Consider the following 13,640-nt stretch of genomic DNA (forward strand, 5'->3'; position numbering starts at 1 on the left):
ATTACATTTACATTTTTATTTTGCTGCAATATTTAAGGGACGATTGTCACAGAGACCAATTAATGGAACAGATCAACAATTGGTGCTTTATAATTTAACTCTTATTGACCTGGAGAAAAAGTCTGCTTTGACCAATTAAACAAATAGTTGAATTTAGCAACTTGCATTGGCAACAATTATTCTTTGGTGTGTCAGTAGTGGTGGGGTGGGATCTCTAAAACAGATCCAGTGTGTAATAAAGGCCAGGCAGGACAGGAAGGATTCTGTTATAAATTTCAGTTTATTTTCAGGTGACCGCAGCATCTAATAAGAAAATACCTGTTATGATACAGTAATCAGGGCAGAGATGGTTCATTAAATGTTATCTTTATTTCGTCTTCTTATGTATTGTTTTTAAATGGTATGTTAGAATAACTTCACTCCAGTAACCTTTAGTTCTTCCTCCATTCATATAAGCAGACTAATCGAGAGAGGTGCACTGGTTGTTTCGGCTTTTGACAGTATATACACTGCAGTATATTCCCTGGTTAATCAAATTGAAGCAGGCATGTACTGCACTAAGAATAGCCTCTCCCTGAAAAAGCGCTTTAAACACTGCATTCTTTGATAGTGTTATTTTCGTACCGTTTTCTTTACCTGCGGTTAAAATCTAACCCATTCTTGGATTTCTTTGCCCTTTAGAGATATACTATCCATGTTACATCCATACAAAGAAAAACTATTACATCAAAATAACATAGCATTTGAAAGGGTATGCTCTTTGCACTAATTTAAGTTATATTTGTATTAGCAGCTATTTATGTGATTTGCAAGATAAGATGCATAAAAGCACAGTAACACATCTGCACATTATCGGTCAAATGGTCAAACCACATAAAATATGCGTCAGTGCTGGTATGGTTTTCCTGCTTTTTAAACACTGTTTTCTAGAGTTTCGCAGCATAGTGAAATACAGAGATGGAGAATATAGCTGAAATTAGGTCCTGGCTACATATTGGCCATTAGGAAGCCACATGGGTCATACATTCTTCCTTGCTCATAATAAATTACTTGCACTACCAACCCTGTTTTAAGACGTATGGTTGGCTCTGACAGTGGTGCCATTAGGAGGGAAGTTAAACCCTCATATATAAACGCTGCTACTTGGAAAAAGTACTTTGTAAATTCCACACAAAACATCCGTAAAATTAAAAGCAGTTCGTTTTAGTCAACCAGTATTTAGCACCAAGGTTGCTGCTACATTATAGTCTCCTATCATTTCCTTCTTCTGTCTGAAATAACGTTACCTGAGATTTCATCTCCACTGAGTCATGTATTTTCCCATTATTCATAAAGTTTAGTTCCTGGTGGGACTAAAATCATCCAGAGGGAGCTGCAAGACTCATGGCCCTCAGCCATGACGAAAGCCTAACAGACTAACCACACAGAAGACAGTTCATTTTCCTAATTCCAAATATTTCCCTGTCCTGCAGGTTCCCACTTAACTTACTGAGAGTTCAAATAAAAAATACTATTCAAGGCTGCTGTGATTTTGCAGTGCACACAAAGCCATCGTTTACGGAGCTGTAAAGCTGAGGACAGCAAAAAGGTAAACTACGTGCGGGTCACAATGATAAAGCTGTAGCTGGGCTCTCTCCTGCAATCCCAGACCCTACACCATGCGTCCCTCTCCTGTCAAGGAGCAATTCTTAAGACAATCCTGGAATGCACTATATAGAGATTAATATTGTTACTGTTGCCATTACTATTAGTATAATTATCGTAATTACATACGGTGGCCTCCCTGCCACTGACAGTGCAGAGGGAATTCCTCGTGCAACGATAGCTCGCCTTGCCCTCTTGAGGCATCATGGGAGGAGCTTTGAGTCACAGCCTGTGGGATTGGTCTGCACCCCTGTGTTTCCCAGCCATTGGTCCATTCTGGCTGTCACTCCTCATCAGCTGCCTCCCTCTTTAACTCTCCTGCCTTCTGATTGGCCAAGATCAAGGTGGGGCTGTGGAGTGTCTCCACCTCAGCAACCAATGAGACTGGCTGTTGCTCAGGATCTTTCCTGGAAGAAATGTCTTCCTGAGGGAAAACCGAAAGCGTTTGTCAGGCAAACAAGAACATGAATGGTTCCAATTTTCATTGTGAATATTGACGTTTTGCAGTGAAGACAGGTCCTTCAGAAGCCTTGATTCACCTGTTCATTGAACTCTGGCACCTCAATCTCATCACCATTTGAATGACAGCTGGGGCTTTGGACTTCAATTCCATGGCTCTCAAGAATTGCAGCTTCTGTAAGTAAAACCAAACAAAATAAATAATACCTTTAATAATTTTTTAGGAATATAACGTGAACTATTTTAATGAGTAATGAATGACTTTTCATGAATTTCCTGGTTTTTGGCCAACAAATGTGTATTTCTTGGAAATCAGCCAATGAGCTCCCATCAATTAAGAGGCTTCAATGCTATCCTGATTTTCTTTCTGGGAAAAACATACAGTGCATTTGAAGATATCCCATGGTTATAGTTAGATGAATGGATAAAATTAGGCTTCAGCTAGACGGGGCAACGTACCAATATTAGCACGCCTCTTCATCTCCTTTCGGCGGTTTGCGAACCAGTTGTACACCTTCAGAGCTGTGACGCGCTCGAATTCCGAGAGCTTGCAGCCTGCAAAGTGGAGGAGCGACAGTGAGGGACCATGTCAGCAGAAGTGTATTCCCTTGAAGCAAAATCATTTTCAGGGTTGTCTGGGCTCAATGAGGTGGACAACAGCGTTTTCAACAAGCTTTCTAAAATGAAGAGTGAAGTCCCTGTCTAAATAAATCAGTAGATCAATACAATCCAGACAAGAACAGCTTTATTCATCACTTTTCCAACAGACGCTCAACTGACCAGCCAGTACGTGTTGGCAGATGGTAGACAGAGCTAGAGTCTTGCACAGCAGCACTCACCTGGTTTCTGTATGACCACGTTACAGGCACTGGCAATCTCCTCTCTCTTTGCCTCATCAGGGTACTGATTCTCTATGAAGAAACTGAGATATAATAACCAAATTGTCAGAGGAGACCAACTGCTCCGGGTATCTTTTTCTTGAGGTCTCTGACATTCCCGTAACTGCTGGCTAAACCAGGAGGACCAACTCCCTTCCTGGAGGGTTTTTATCCATCCGTGTTTTACTTTATATGAAAGTACTATTCTCTTAAACTGACCACCATTAACATTGTATAGTCTTTAATCATGACTAGGATGTAAAGATACCTAGGAAATCCCTTCAGAACTGAGGCTTTTGGCCACCCATTTGCCTTTACATTCTGTTTGCCAGCAGTACATAGGCAGCAATGTTGACATGTTGGGTTAGAGTTCTGTAATTGGCTCACCTCTCCATTACGGACAGGCACTCCTTCCTCCAGGTGAAGCGACTCCCTCTGCGCAGTCTCAGACCCCCGCCCCCAGTCCCGCCTCCCCCAGGGCTGCTGTTGGGCCGCCACTCCGGCTCCTCTTTCACCAGGGGACGCAGCGACAGTGTGGCTCCTGTAGGAGGTGCGAGAGTTTAGTGCACGTCCTCTCATGCTGCTTGGAGTTTTGTTGACAAAGCGTTTCACAATTCACAATTGTTTCTACCAGGTTCTCTAGTTCTGGAATTTGCATGACAGAACAACTTTTATACAGGCAGATTGAAAATGATTGCCAGTAATCAAAAGAAACATGCATGAGGAGATGAAGCAATCTAGGATAAAGCTGATTTGGCTATATGAGTATATCCAACATGGACTACTTTATGAGTATCTGAATTTGGTAAAGGTCTCTGTTGTTCTTGTTTAGATAAACTCTGCCCAAGGCCATATGGTCTACTTACCGGGACTATTGCGCTCTAAGAGGTACCAGCGGTAGAAAGCTCTCCTCTTGGGGTCACTCATTTCCAGGCCCTGCTGCAGCAACCACTGGGATATATAGCTCTGACTGATCCCTGGGAATCAGGTTAGGAGATGTTGAGGTGGCAGATATGGGGGGGGAGGAAAGAAAATAAAGACTGAGATTTAAAAGTTTCCATGTTCATGAGTTTGCATATTGTTCAAGCCAACGGATGGGGTTAGCAGATAGCAAATAGCATTTGTCACCTTCCTAGTTCCACGTCTGCCCTGGCACATTGTGTGTGTCCTTCTATATATTCTAGTTTCTCAGTTCTAAAATCTAACCAATCAGTCTCTCTTCCTGGCCTTGCATTGAGATGAGTGGTAGAACAGTCCTGTCCAGGGCTGTAGACACTGCCTGACCTCAAATGCAGCAGTACCTCCCCTCCTGGATTTCAAACAGAAGAGTATAACTCTGTTCTTTGAAACCAGAGCTTAAAGATCTCTGCTCTGCTCTACACCAGTCATCTGCAGTGCAAATTGAGTAGCACGGCACAGAGCTCTGGAAACAGGTCAGATAATAAAGATAACCTGCCAAGAAGACAGCCAGCAGTGCAACAACACACAGATGATAAGTAGTTTTCATTCTGCAGCAGGGAGGTGACTAAGAGGTGCTTCTGCTTCTTGATCAAGGGCAGGTGGGGGTAATGACAGTATTTGAAAGCAAGTCACGCCAACAGGAGAGAGGGACCGAGATATGATGGCTACCATCCAAAATCTTTGCTACCTGATTATTTTCTCAATGTAAACAGCAGTATAAAATTAAGCAGGTGATTTCAATGGATTCTTAAGTGATGGATTTGTAATTTCCAACAGCTAGCAGTCTTTGTCCCATTCTGAATACATAGAAAGTTAACGTTACAGTGGCAGGCCATGATTCCTGATTTAAGGACTATTTCAAACTACCAACTACGTAGGACACTATATGATATGTTATATGATAGCAACCGGAATTAGCAAGCCATGGTTTACTTCTGATAGGTAATAGAAAGCACAGGTTGAGACAAAGACTACGTACCACAGGGATTTCAGACAGTGAGAAATGCTCAAATTAACTATTACAAAACTAAAGCAGAATCTGAACCTTGATAGTATGATGATCTTTTGGCCTTTTACCTGTGACTTGTCCCACAATGGCCTGTGAGATCCTCCTGTTGTTGAGGAACACTTTGATCTCCTCCTTCACCATGTTGCTGTCCCTCCTGCAACATCAGAGAGAACACCATACACGTGGATACATTAACTAGTAATCAATCAAGGTAAAACAAATAATAAAACTACGGGGAGACTACTTTTATGAGGGCGAAGATGCAGGAACACAGAGAGGGATAATACAATGGAGGGTGCTGTGAGGGACTGACACACTTCTGTTAGCATGACAGACACAGGGAGAATGAGAAAGGGATGGAGGGAAAGAAAGAGAGCAGAGGCTTCATGCTAGGGTTCCCACAGTACCTCATGTATTCTTCTACTTTCTCCTCTACATCCCAGTCCTCCTCAGCAAGGTCATAGTTGAACGACCTCTGACCCCCGTTGGCAGGGTACAGGGGAGGGGGGGAGGCCTCGTAGCTGTTGCTCGGTGATGGGGAGGCGGCCAGGCTCTGGGTCTGAGTGGTTGCCGAGGTGAGAGAGGACGTGGAGGAGGAGGATGAAGCAACAGCGACGGGGGCGGCAGGGCCGCTGCCGTGGCTTTCACAGCACGGAGGCCGTTCCCGGGGGAAATTGTGGCTCTGCTCGGAATCGAGGCGCTCCAGGGAGTCCAGGGCGTGGAGGATCTGAGGCTTAGACATCCCTGACAGGCGCAGGCGCTGCAGCAGGTCAATCTGCTCAATGGTGTAGCGGGGTTCGTCTGGACAGCACTCCATCCTGGCATCTACAGGGGTTAACAGGATCAGTAAACACACACCCGGCACTGCGAGTGGGAAAGCCTGAATTGTCTGTGCAGAATATAACCTCACTCCACAAATGTTCCACTACCACACCATCTGTCCAGTTTAGCAAGGGGTGGGGTGTGTTGTCACTAGCATAAGGCAGGCCTCAGGACTGGGCAGTTAATCTCTTTGAGGGCCACTGTGCTTTCTCTTCTGGTTTTTGTGTCCACATCCACTCTCAGTTGTTATCTATTTGCTTAGTGGAAGCAGCTCATCGCTGTGACCGGGTTGTAAAGAGGTAGAGACCTACCCATCCTGCAACATGTACCCCTCCAGGAAAAGGAGTGTCCCCACCACAGACCTAGACTGTCAGTGTCACATCCCACAATTTCATCAGTCGTATTTTTTTTTAATGTGTTTTTTTTTTTTTTTTTTTTTACACATTTATGCTGTGGGAGGGGGAACTCTGATTGCCTTTATTTTATCATTTGGCTGCCTTAAAGGGAGTGGATTACATTATATTATACTCACTGATAAACTGATATCTCATAAGCTGCATTACTTGATGCCTTGTACGGAACTGTATTTTTGCACTTTGTACTGAACTTATGTTTTGTAAGTCGCCCTGGATAAGGGCGTCTGCCAAGAAATAAATATTATTATTAATAATAATTACTAATCATTCTTATCTAAGCCCAATCTTTAATTGTTTTTCCCCAACTCAAAAAAGGGTCAATCAAACTGTGTATGATATCACAACTACTGGGCAGAATAAAAATGATCTATATATTTTTGTTGTTGTTGTAGTTTAAACAAACAAAAATATATAAATTATGACAGATGACCTTCTGTTACTACATTGGTCAGACATGCATTTATATTCTCTTTTCTCAGGTCATTTAACACCAGAACAACAGCTTTACCAAAGCAGCCTCCAAGCACAGTTAAAACCTGCAGGAAAGACTTATTTTTGCACAGGATGAGAAGAGGCTAAATCTACTGAAGATCTTAAAAACAAGAAAAATGTACAGATCAACCCAGGCATACAGCTCTAGTGAGAGGAACAGAACAGGACGTCTACACATGTTTACACACTTTAAAAGTAATCAGACACAGTAAACTATAAAAAATAATAGAACTGAAAACAATACTACTAATGACACACAAATAACACATAACCACCACCACCATCACCATCTACAGCACCGTGCACAGTCATATTGATCAGCACAGCTTGTATGTCAGTATGGTACCACGCCGCTGCAGTACACAGGACGCCCCGGCCGGAGCTCACAGCCCAGGCGGCAGGAGGCCCAGGCCACTGGGGGCTGAGCGCAGGACAGACAGCTGGGACAGTCCGGGCCCAGCATCCCGTCACCCAGGACAGTGTTAGACAGCAACTACTACAACATTGCACTGTTATTCCCACGGAGACATACAAACCAAAAGTCGCCAGCTCTCCTCGATCTGCCAGAGGGAAATATTATTTTTATGAAGCCCGAACTCACAGGTACCCGTCCGAGACCCAGACAGAACTGGCTGTGGTTTTAACAAAATGTCCCGACATCCATTGCTGTTGACAGATGTCGCTTTCCCCCCTCCGCCTCTTTCTCCGCGCCAGTGCAGATGAACTGTCGTGGATAACGGCATGCACCGACACATCAACACGTAACGTGGAGAATCACAAAGCACTGGAAAGGGGGTCGGGGGGAGTGAGATGCTGGCGGGCGCTTTCCCTTACCTCCCCGCAGCCGGAGTGACAGGCTGTGCGGCAGCCGAGCGGCGTCCTCCCCGGGAGATCCGGCCCAGCCGCACACACCGTCCTTGCGCGCTTCAGTCGCCCCCACCATGCGCGGAGACCCGGGCTGCTCGGGCTGGTCACAGTGGCGAGGATGGGAAGCGCCGGTCGGGTCACATTGTAACGGGCTGCGGCGGCGGAGAGAGCCGAGTCTCCGGCACTGACCTCTCACCCTGCCCCGGGCTGCTGCTGCAGGAAGCACTTGCCTGTGCGCTGGGAGGGAAAATCAAACTTGCACTGAGAGGGGAAAAGATACACATATACTGTGTGCACGAACAAGCCTGTGCATTAGTCGCGCTTGTGCTTAGTTTACCCAGTAATGCTGACTGATCTCCCATCTCACAGTGTGTGTTAGGATGCTGATAATAACATTGCGGTGGCTCTCAATTTTGGGGGTCCCCTATGCCAATGGCTATAACCTTACATTGCATTTGTTCAACTCCAGTATATAATGCAATAATAACAATTAGAACAGAATTAGGATTATTATTGAAGTTAGAGTTGGTATTCTATAATCAATCGTGTTGGGATCAGAGACGCATGCACACTTCACGGGTGTGTGTGTCTGGTCCCAAAACGATTGAAACAAAGACACTTCTTCACTGAGAGTCAATCACAATCTGAACAAACTGCCCAGCGATGTGTTTGAAGCCACACTTTGGGAACATTCAAAACAGACTGGATAGGAAACTTGGATCAATGATTTATTAATGGACACCAAACGAGCACGATGGGCCAATGGCCTCCTCTCGTTTGCACACTTTCTCATGCTCTAATGGTAAACAAGTACAGTGCACTGGGAGGTGATTTGTTTGAGTCGACTCTGACAGGCGCACCTGTGGCAGGTAAGCGATCGCAGGCATCGCAGCTGCGCACCTCCCTCCCTCCCTGCCTGCCTCCCTGCCTGCCTGCCTGCCTGCCTGCCTCCCTGCCTGCCTGCCTGCCTGCCTGCCTCCCTGCCTCCCTGCCTCCCTGCCTGCCTCCCTGCCTCCCTGCCTGCCTGCCTGCCTCCCTGCCTGCCTGCCTGCCTGCCTGCCTCCCTGCCTCCCTGCCTGCCTCGCTGTGGGTGAGTCTGGACAGTTTACGCAGAGGACAGAGGTGTGGAGCTTGTGGGTGGCGTGAGTACCGGATCACTTTGAATAGTCAGCAGCGTGCTCCCGGTGATCCCCCGACCCGCTCCGTAAGTATATATCATCTATACTTATGTTTTGTATTAAAATATACACATCCTAATTAATACATTCAAATGCATGTAAAGCGCATTTCTGTAAAACTCACTGGAGATAAGTGGGGAGTGGACCACATGTGTGACCCGTTACTGTGTGATATTAGAAGGGTTCATATTTCCCCTGGTGAAACGTATGACATAATAATATACGTAGTTACATTTGTGTCTATTGTCAAACGACTGGTGAACATGTCAGAGTAATCATTTTCAATAATATGTTTGCGTGGAGCTCTTTTGTGGCATTAAAGTAGCTTCATACTTTCAGATCGTGAATTGTCGATAGGAAATGCAGTTTAAAAGCATAAGTGCGTCTGTCAGAAATGTGTTTTTCCTTCAGCTGAATAGTTTTGAATGTATTTGCACGTAATATGAGCGTTTGTTCGTATTATTTGTATACCATACTGAAAGCTAAATTACAATTGAATGTGAAATGTGTTTTTAATAGTAACAAGGACTGAATTTAAAATCACTGTGTTTACGTTGGGTTTTCGGCTGCATGGAGTCGATTTGATTCTATTTCTCAACATAAAAATGCGATTCAACATGAAGTTTATAAATGTCAGTTGTTACCGACATGTCGATAGTAATGTTGACATCTATACCTGTTTGTTTTAACTTCATATTTAGCAAAACCTGGGAAATGTGTGCGGTTTGAATGTTGAAGTGGCCTCAGGTCTTAATCCAGAGCGAATTTCTAAGTATTTATTTGTCTTAATTATTTTTACCATAGATTCAGATAAAGTCGAACATTATAGAATGTGTATCACATGTGCACGTTTATGCAGGTACAAACTATACATTTTAAAACAATCATGTATTAATTCCTGGACTCCTTAAAAACTATTTATAAGCTTGTTTCATTTCTGCAGATCAAAGAATCCAGTGTTTACAGCTTGCATGTGCTTTCCATAGGCTTTGTATCACTGTGTAATTACTTTCTATCAGCATCAGATTATTAATAATCACATTCAGAATTACATGCATGTCTTTGTTATGTGTGTTTCTGTGCAAATGCTTTTTCGGGGACTCAGTGTTTGTCACTGAGCTTGTAATACAATAATAAAATAGAGAGAAGGTAGTTTGAGGTCCTTGTTGTCTAGGGTGTTTCTGGCAAAAAGACAAAAAGAACAAGCTATGAATGGGTTAACAATAAAAAAGTACACTAGTGTAAGATTCACATATGGCTTTAGCTCCCCTAACCTGTTTTGAAAATATCACAGATTTTTCTGGTTTCATCCAACGGCTGCTCCCTGCAGTTTTGAAGGGTGTGAATCACTTGTTCTCCACAGTGAACAAACAGGTGTGACCCTCACTTCCGGCACAATCGGGGCTGAGTGGGGTGCTGCCACACTTACACCTTCTACTGATAGCTAGAAACACATTTTTTTTTTGTGAGTGTTTGTTCTTACAAATTTATCAAGAAAGCCAAATGCATTCCAAGACCAGCCTTCTAAGCTAATGTTTGCCTAAACTGTGCAGAAAAATGTTTTGGTGTGTTCAGAAGAAAATCATAATCTAGCATTAATTCAGCAGGAATGTTCAGCCTCACTTGTTAGAAACGTTTTGGATCAACCTTCTCCCTCGTCCTCTTTCCAGAGCACCTCCTGGATCCGGTATTGACACTTATTCCCAGAGTTGACGGTGCCTCCTGGTATTTGACTTTGACGTTGGGCCAACTCCACATTCAAGATGAACTGGGCATTCCTCCAGGGCCTTTTGAGCGGAGTCAACAAGTACTCTACGGCGTTTGGCCGCATCTGGCTGTCGGTGGTTTTCATCTTCCGGTTGATGGTGTTTGTGGTGGCGGCGGAAAAGGTGTGGGGTGACGACCAGAAGGATTTCACATGCAACACGGCTCAGCCCGGCTGCCACAACGTCTGTTACGACCATTTCTTCCCCATCTCACACGTGCGGCTCTGGGCGCTGCAGCTGATCTTCGTTACTGTGCCCTCGCTGCTTGTGGTCCTGCACGTAGCGTACCGAGATGAGCGCGAGCGCAAGTTCCGTCTGAAGCATGGCGAGAACTGCCGGCTGTATGAGGACACAGGCAAGAAACGAGGAGGCCTGTGGTGGACCTACTTTCTCAGCCTGATCTTCAAGGCAGGGGTGGACTTCACCTTTGTCTACCTGCTCTACTTCATCTACGAGGCTGCTTACTTCCCACCGATGGTCAAGTGCAGCCAGGATCCCTGCCCCAACTTGGTGGACTGCTTCATCGCCCGTCCCACTGAGAAGCGCATCTTCACTATTTTCATGGTGGTCACCAGCTTCGTCTGCATCCTGCTCACCCTGTGCGAGATAGTCTACCTGCTAGTGAAACGCTGCATGGGGTGCGTCTCCTCGTCCAGGCAGAGCCACCAGCCCACCATGACCACCTCTCTGGTCAGTGGCAAGGACAACAGTGCCTTCCTGGAGACGTGCCACCTGAAAGTGCCTGAGAGCACCGGTGGTCCCCCCAGTGTCTCTGTGTACAGCGTGCCCAAGCACTGAAACAGAGAGCTGGGGAGGCTGGGGAATATCGAGAACTAAGCAGTATTGTGCCCCCCTTTGTTGCACAGGTTACAAGACCTCTTTGTACAGTTTTCAAGGATAGTGCAGGAAAAAGGCTCTGGGTTCAGTGTGCTTCTCATGAATGCAGAGGGATATTTAAATCTGTACCAAGAAAGACAATTTTCATTATTTCTGAATTGCCCTGAGAGCAATACCCCCAGAGTGGTTTTAATGAATGTACTTGTGAAAAGCAATTGTGTGAAACCGAACCATAAAAATCAGAACACAAATTATATTCCACAGTAATCTGGCAAAAATGTATATACAATTTGGGCACATTTTTAAAATGATTTAGCTTTATCTTGTGTGCCTTGCACATTTGTATTGAAAACATGTGTAAGCTCTATTTCTGAAGGCAAACAAAGGACTTTAATGGACTTCTAAAAGTTGTGGCAGGGCCTTCAGGGAAGAATTTTGTTTTTTGCATAAACATTTCTGTTAATTGGTAATGATTTCAGAAGCTCTTTAAATTATTATTTAAAATTTCCTCTTTTATGTAATGAATACCATGTTATATACTTTATTGTACCCAAGTAGTAATGGTCTTGGATCTTAAACATAAAGCATTTATTTTTGATTGAGTTTGACATTTGTGCAGTTTTCATGACATTTCAACAATAAACTCTTCACACACAATTTTGTTTTGTGAATGTTGTGTTTTACTTGGTTTTATAACTGAGGGAAAACACATGAAGAAGGGGGAAAAAGCAGTGTTTTGAGGCATGATTGTGAAATAGGCATTTACTTCACTGAAGGTATACCTGCAGATTAATTTAGATTGTACAGTCAATATGAGGGACAAGGAACCAGAACAAGGCTATACAAATAGAATAATGCAAATGCATGACACTGATGATGATTATAATACACTATTATTATTTGTATTACTGCCCACCTGAGATTTTACCCTAGTTATAAGGAGTATAAACTGTTGACATTTATTTGGAGTTATTGAGCTCACTGTTATTTTTTCTGATGGATATTTAGTGTTAGTCAAAACAGTTTAGGTTGGAAACCTCAAATTACTAATGCCACAGTAAGAAAACAAAACTTAGATGGACCACGCTTATCAACACAATCAGGTTCTTCTCGTGCATTCATCTGTTTATATGAGACAAAACAGAAAGTTGGAGATTTGTGAATAAATATTTGTATTGTTCATGTTTACGTTGAAGGTAATTAGCACAGCGAGACTTATTCTGAGTTACACAGCTGAACATTCATGCTTTTCTCAGATTAGTTTGGACGGTTTACAAGTTTTTCATACATACACTCAGGGGCGTAGATTTCATTGCAGAATTGGGGGAAGCGTCCCCTACGCCTATGGAGCTGAGCATAAATTATTGGGAGGGACAATTTAACATTCTCTTAAGCTTGTGGGGGATGTGTGTCCCCCGTTCCCCCCTAAACCTACCCTTTTTTTGCCTTTTAATTTTTCATTTTCATACAGCACAGCTTAGTTCTTTAGCAAAATACTTACCATACCATATTATATACTTTATTTTATATGATTAAAGCAGACAGGGAATTCTAATTAAAGTAAATTCTAAGTTATTTAATTTGTGTATGCAAACACACACATATATACTATATATATAATCTATCTATATCACATATACATCACTGGAAAAGAACACTCACTGAATGCCAAGGCTTTAAACTCACCCAAAAACTCCCCTGATATGTGTTTGAATTCACCTTCCCCCCACCAGCCTCCATCTGCATCCTGGCTTTCCTTGAAGGGTAAGGTCAAAACCACAAGACTACACTCACCTAAAGGATTATTAGGAACACCATACTAATACTGTGTTTGACCCCCTTTCGCCTTCAGAACTGCCTTAATTCTACGTGGCATTGATTCAACAAGGTGCTGAAAGCATTCTTTAGAAATGTTGGCCCATATCGATAGGATAGCATCTTGCAGTTGATGGAGATTTGTGGGATGCACATCCAGGGCACGAAGCTCCCGTTCCACCACATCCCAAAGATGCTCTATTGGGTTGAGAACTGGTGACTGTGGGGGCCAGTTTAGTACAGTGAACTCATTGTCATGTTCAAGAAACCAATTTGAAATGATTCGACCTTTGTGACATGGTGCATTATCCTGCTGGAAGTAGCCATCAGAGGATGGGTACATGGTGGTCATAAAGGGATGGACATGGTCAGAAACAATGCTCAGGTAGGCCGTGGCATTTCAACGATGCCCAATTGGCACTAAGGGGCCTAAAGTGTGCCAAGAAAACATGCCCCCACACCATTACACCACCACCACCAGCCTGCACAGTGGTAAC

At 43.8% G+C, this 13,640-nt stretch overlaps 2 protein-coding genes across 2 annotated transcripts; one reads left to right on the forward strand and one right to left on the reverse strand.

Annotated features, from left to right (window-relative positions):
* Positions 1-261: 261 nt before the first annotated feature.
* On the reverse strand, positions 262-7,790 carry LOC136763335 (homeobox-containing protein 1). The gene is made up of 9 exons (XM_066717268.1): positions 7,515-7,790; positions 5,358-5,775; positions 5,019-5,104; positions 3,848-3,958; positions 3,369-3,522; positions 2,943-3,025; positions 2,563-2,658; positions 2,184-2,278; positions 262-2,068 (listed from the first exon to the last, which is right to left on the reverse strand). Exons 1-9 carry the CDS (start codon positions 7,621-7,623, stop codon positions 1,928-1,930), a joined length of 1,293 nt encoding a protein of 430 aa, XP_066573365.1. The 5' UTR covers positions 7,624-7,790; the 3' UTR covers positions 262-1,927.
* Positions 7,791-8,547: 757 nt separating this feature from the next.
* On the forward strand, positions 8,548-11,985 carry LOC136763338 (gap junction beta-4 protein). Its single transcript, XM_066717270.1, has 2 exons — positions 8,548-8,751; positions 10,396-11,985. Exon 2 carries the CDS (start codon positions 10,489-10,491, stop codon positions 11,287-11,289), a length of 801 nt encoding a protein of 266 aa, XP_066573367.1. The 5' UTR covers positions 8,548-8,751; positions 10,396-10,488; the 3' UTR covers positions 11,290-11,985.
* Positions 11,986-13,640: the final 1,655 nt, after the last annotated feature.

Source organism: Amia ocellicauda, chromosome 11, assembly GCF_036373705.1.
Source record: "Amia ocellicauda isolate fAmiCal2 chromosome 11, fAmiCal2.hap1, whole genome shotgun sequence".
NCBI lineage: Eukaryota > Metazoa > Chordata > Actinopteri > Amiiformes > Amiidae > Amia > Amia ocellicauda.

Bases quoted from the DNA above. Each gene is read 5' to 3' on its own strand.
- LOC136763335 (XM_066717268.1), bottom strand. From the start codon at position 7,623: ATGGTGGGGGCGACTGAAGCGCGCAAGGACGGTGTGTGCGGCTGGGCC. The intron at 3,026-3,368 runs GTGAGCCAATTA...ATTATATCTCAG, and splicing joins TGCCTGTCCGTAATGGAGAG to TTTCTTCATAGAGAATCAGT. The intron at 2,069-2,183 runs GTGAATCAAGGC...GTTTTCCCTCAG, and splicing joins TGCCAGAGTTCAATGAACAG to GAAGACATTTCTTCCAGGAA.
- LOC136763338 (XM_066717270.1), top strand. From the start codon at position 10,489: ATGAACTGGGCATTCCTCCAGGGCCTTTTGAGCGGAGTCAACAAGTAC.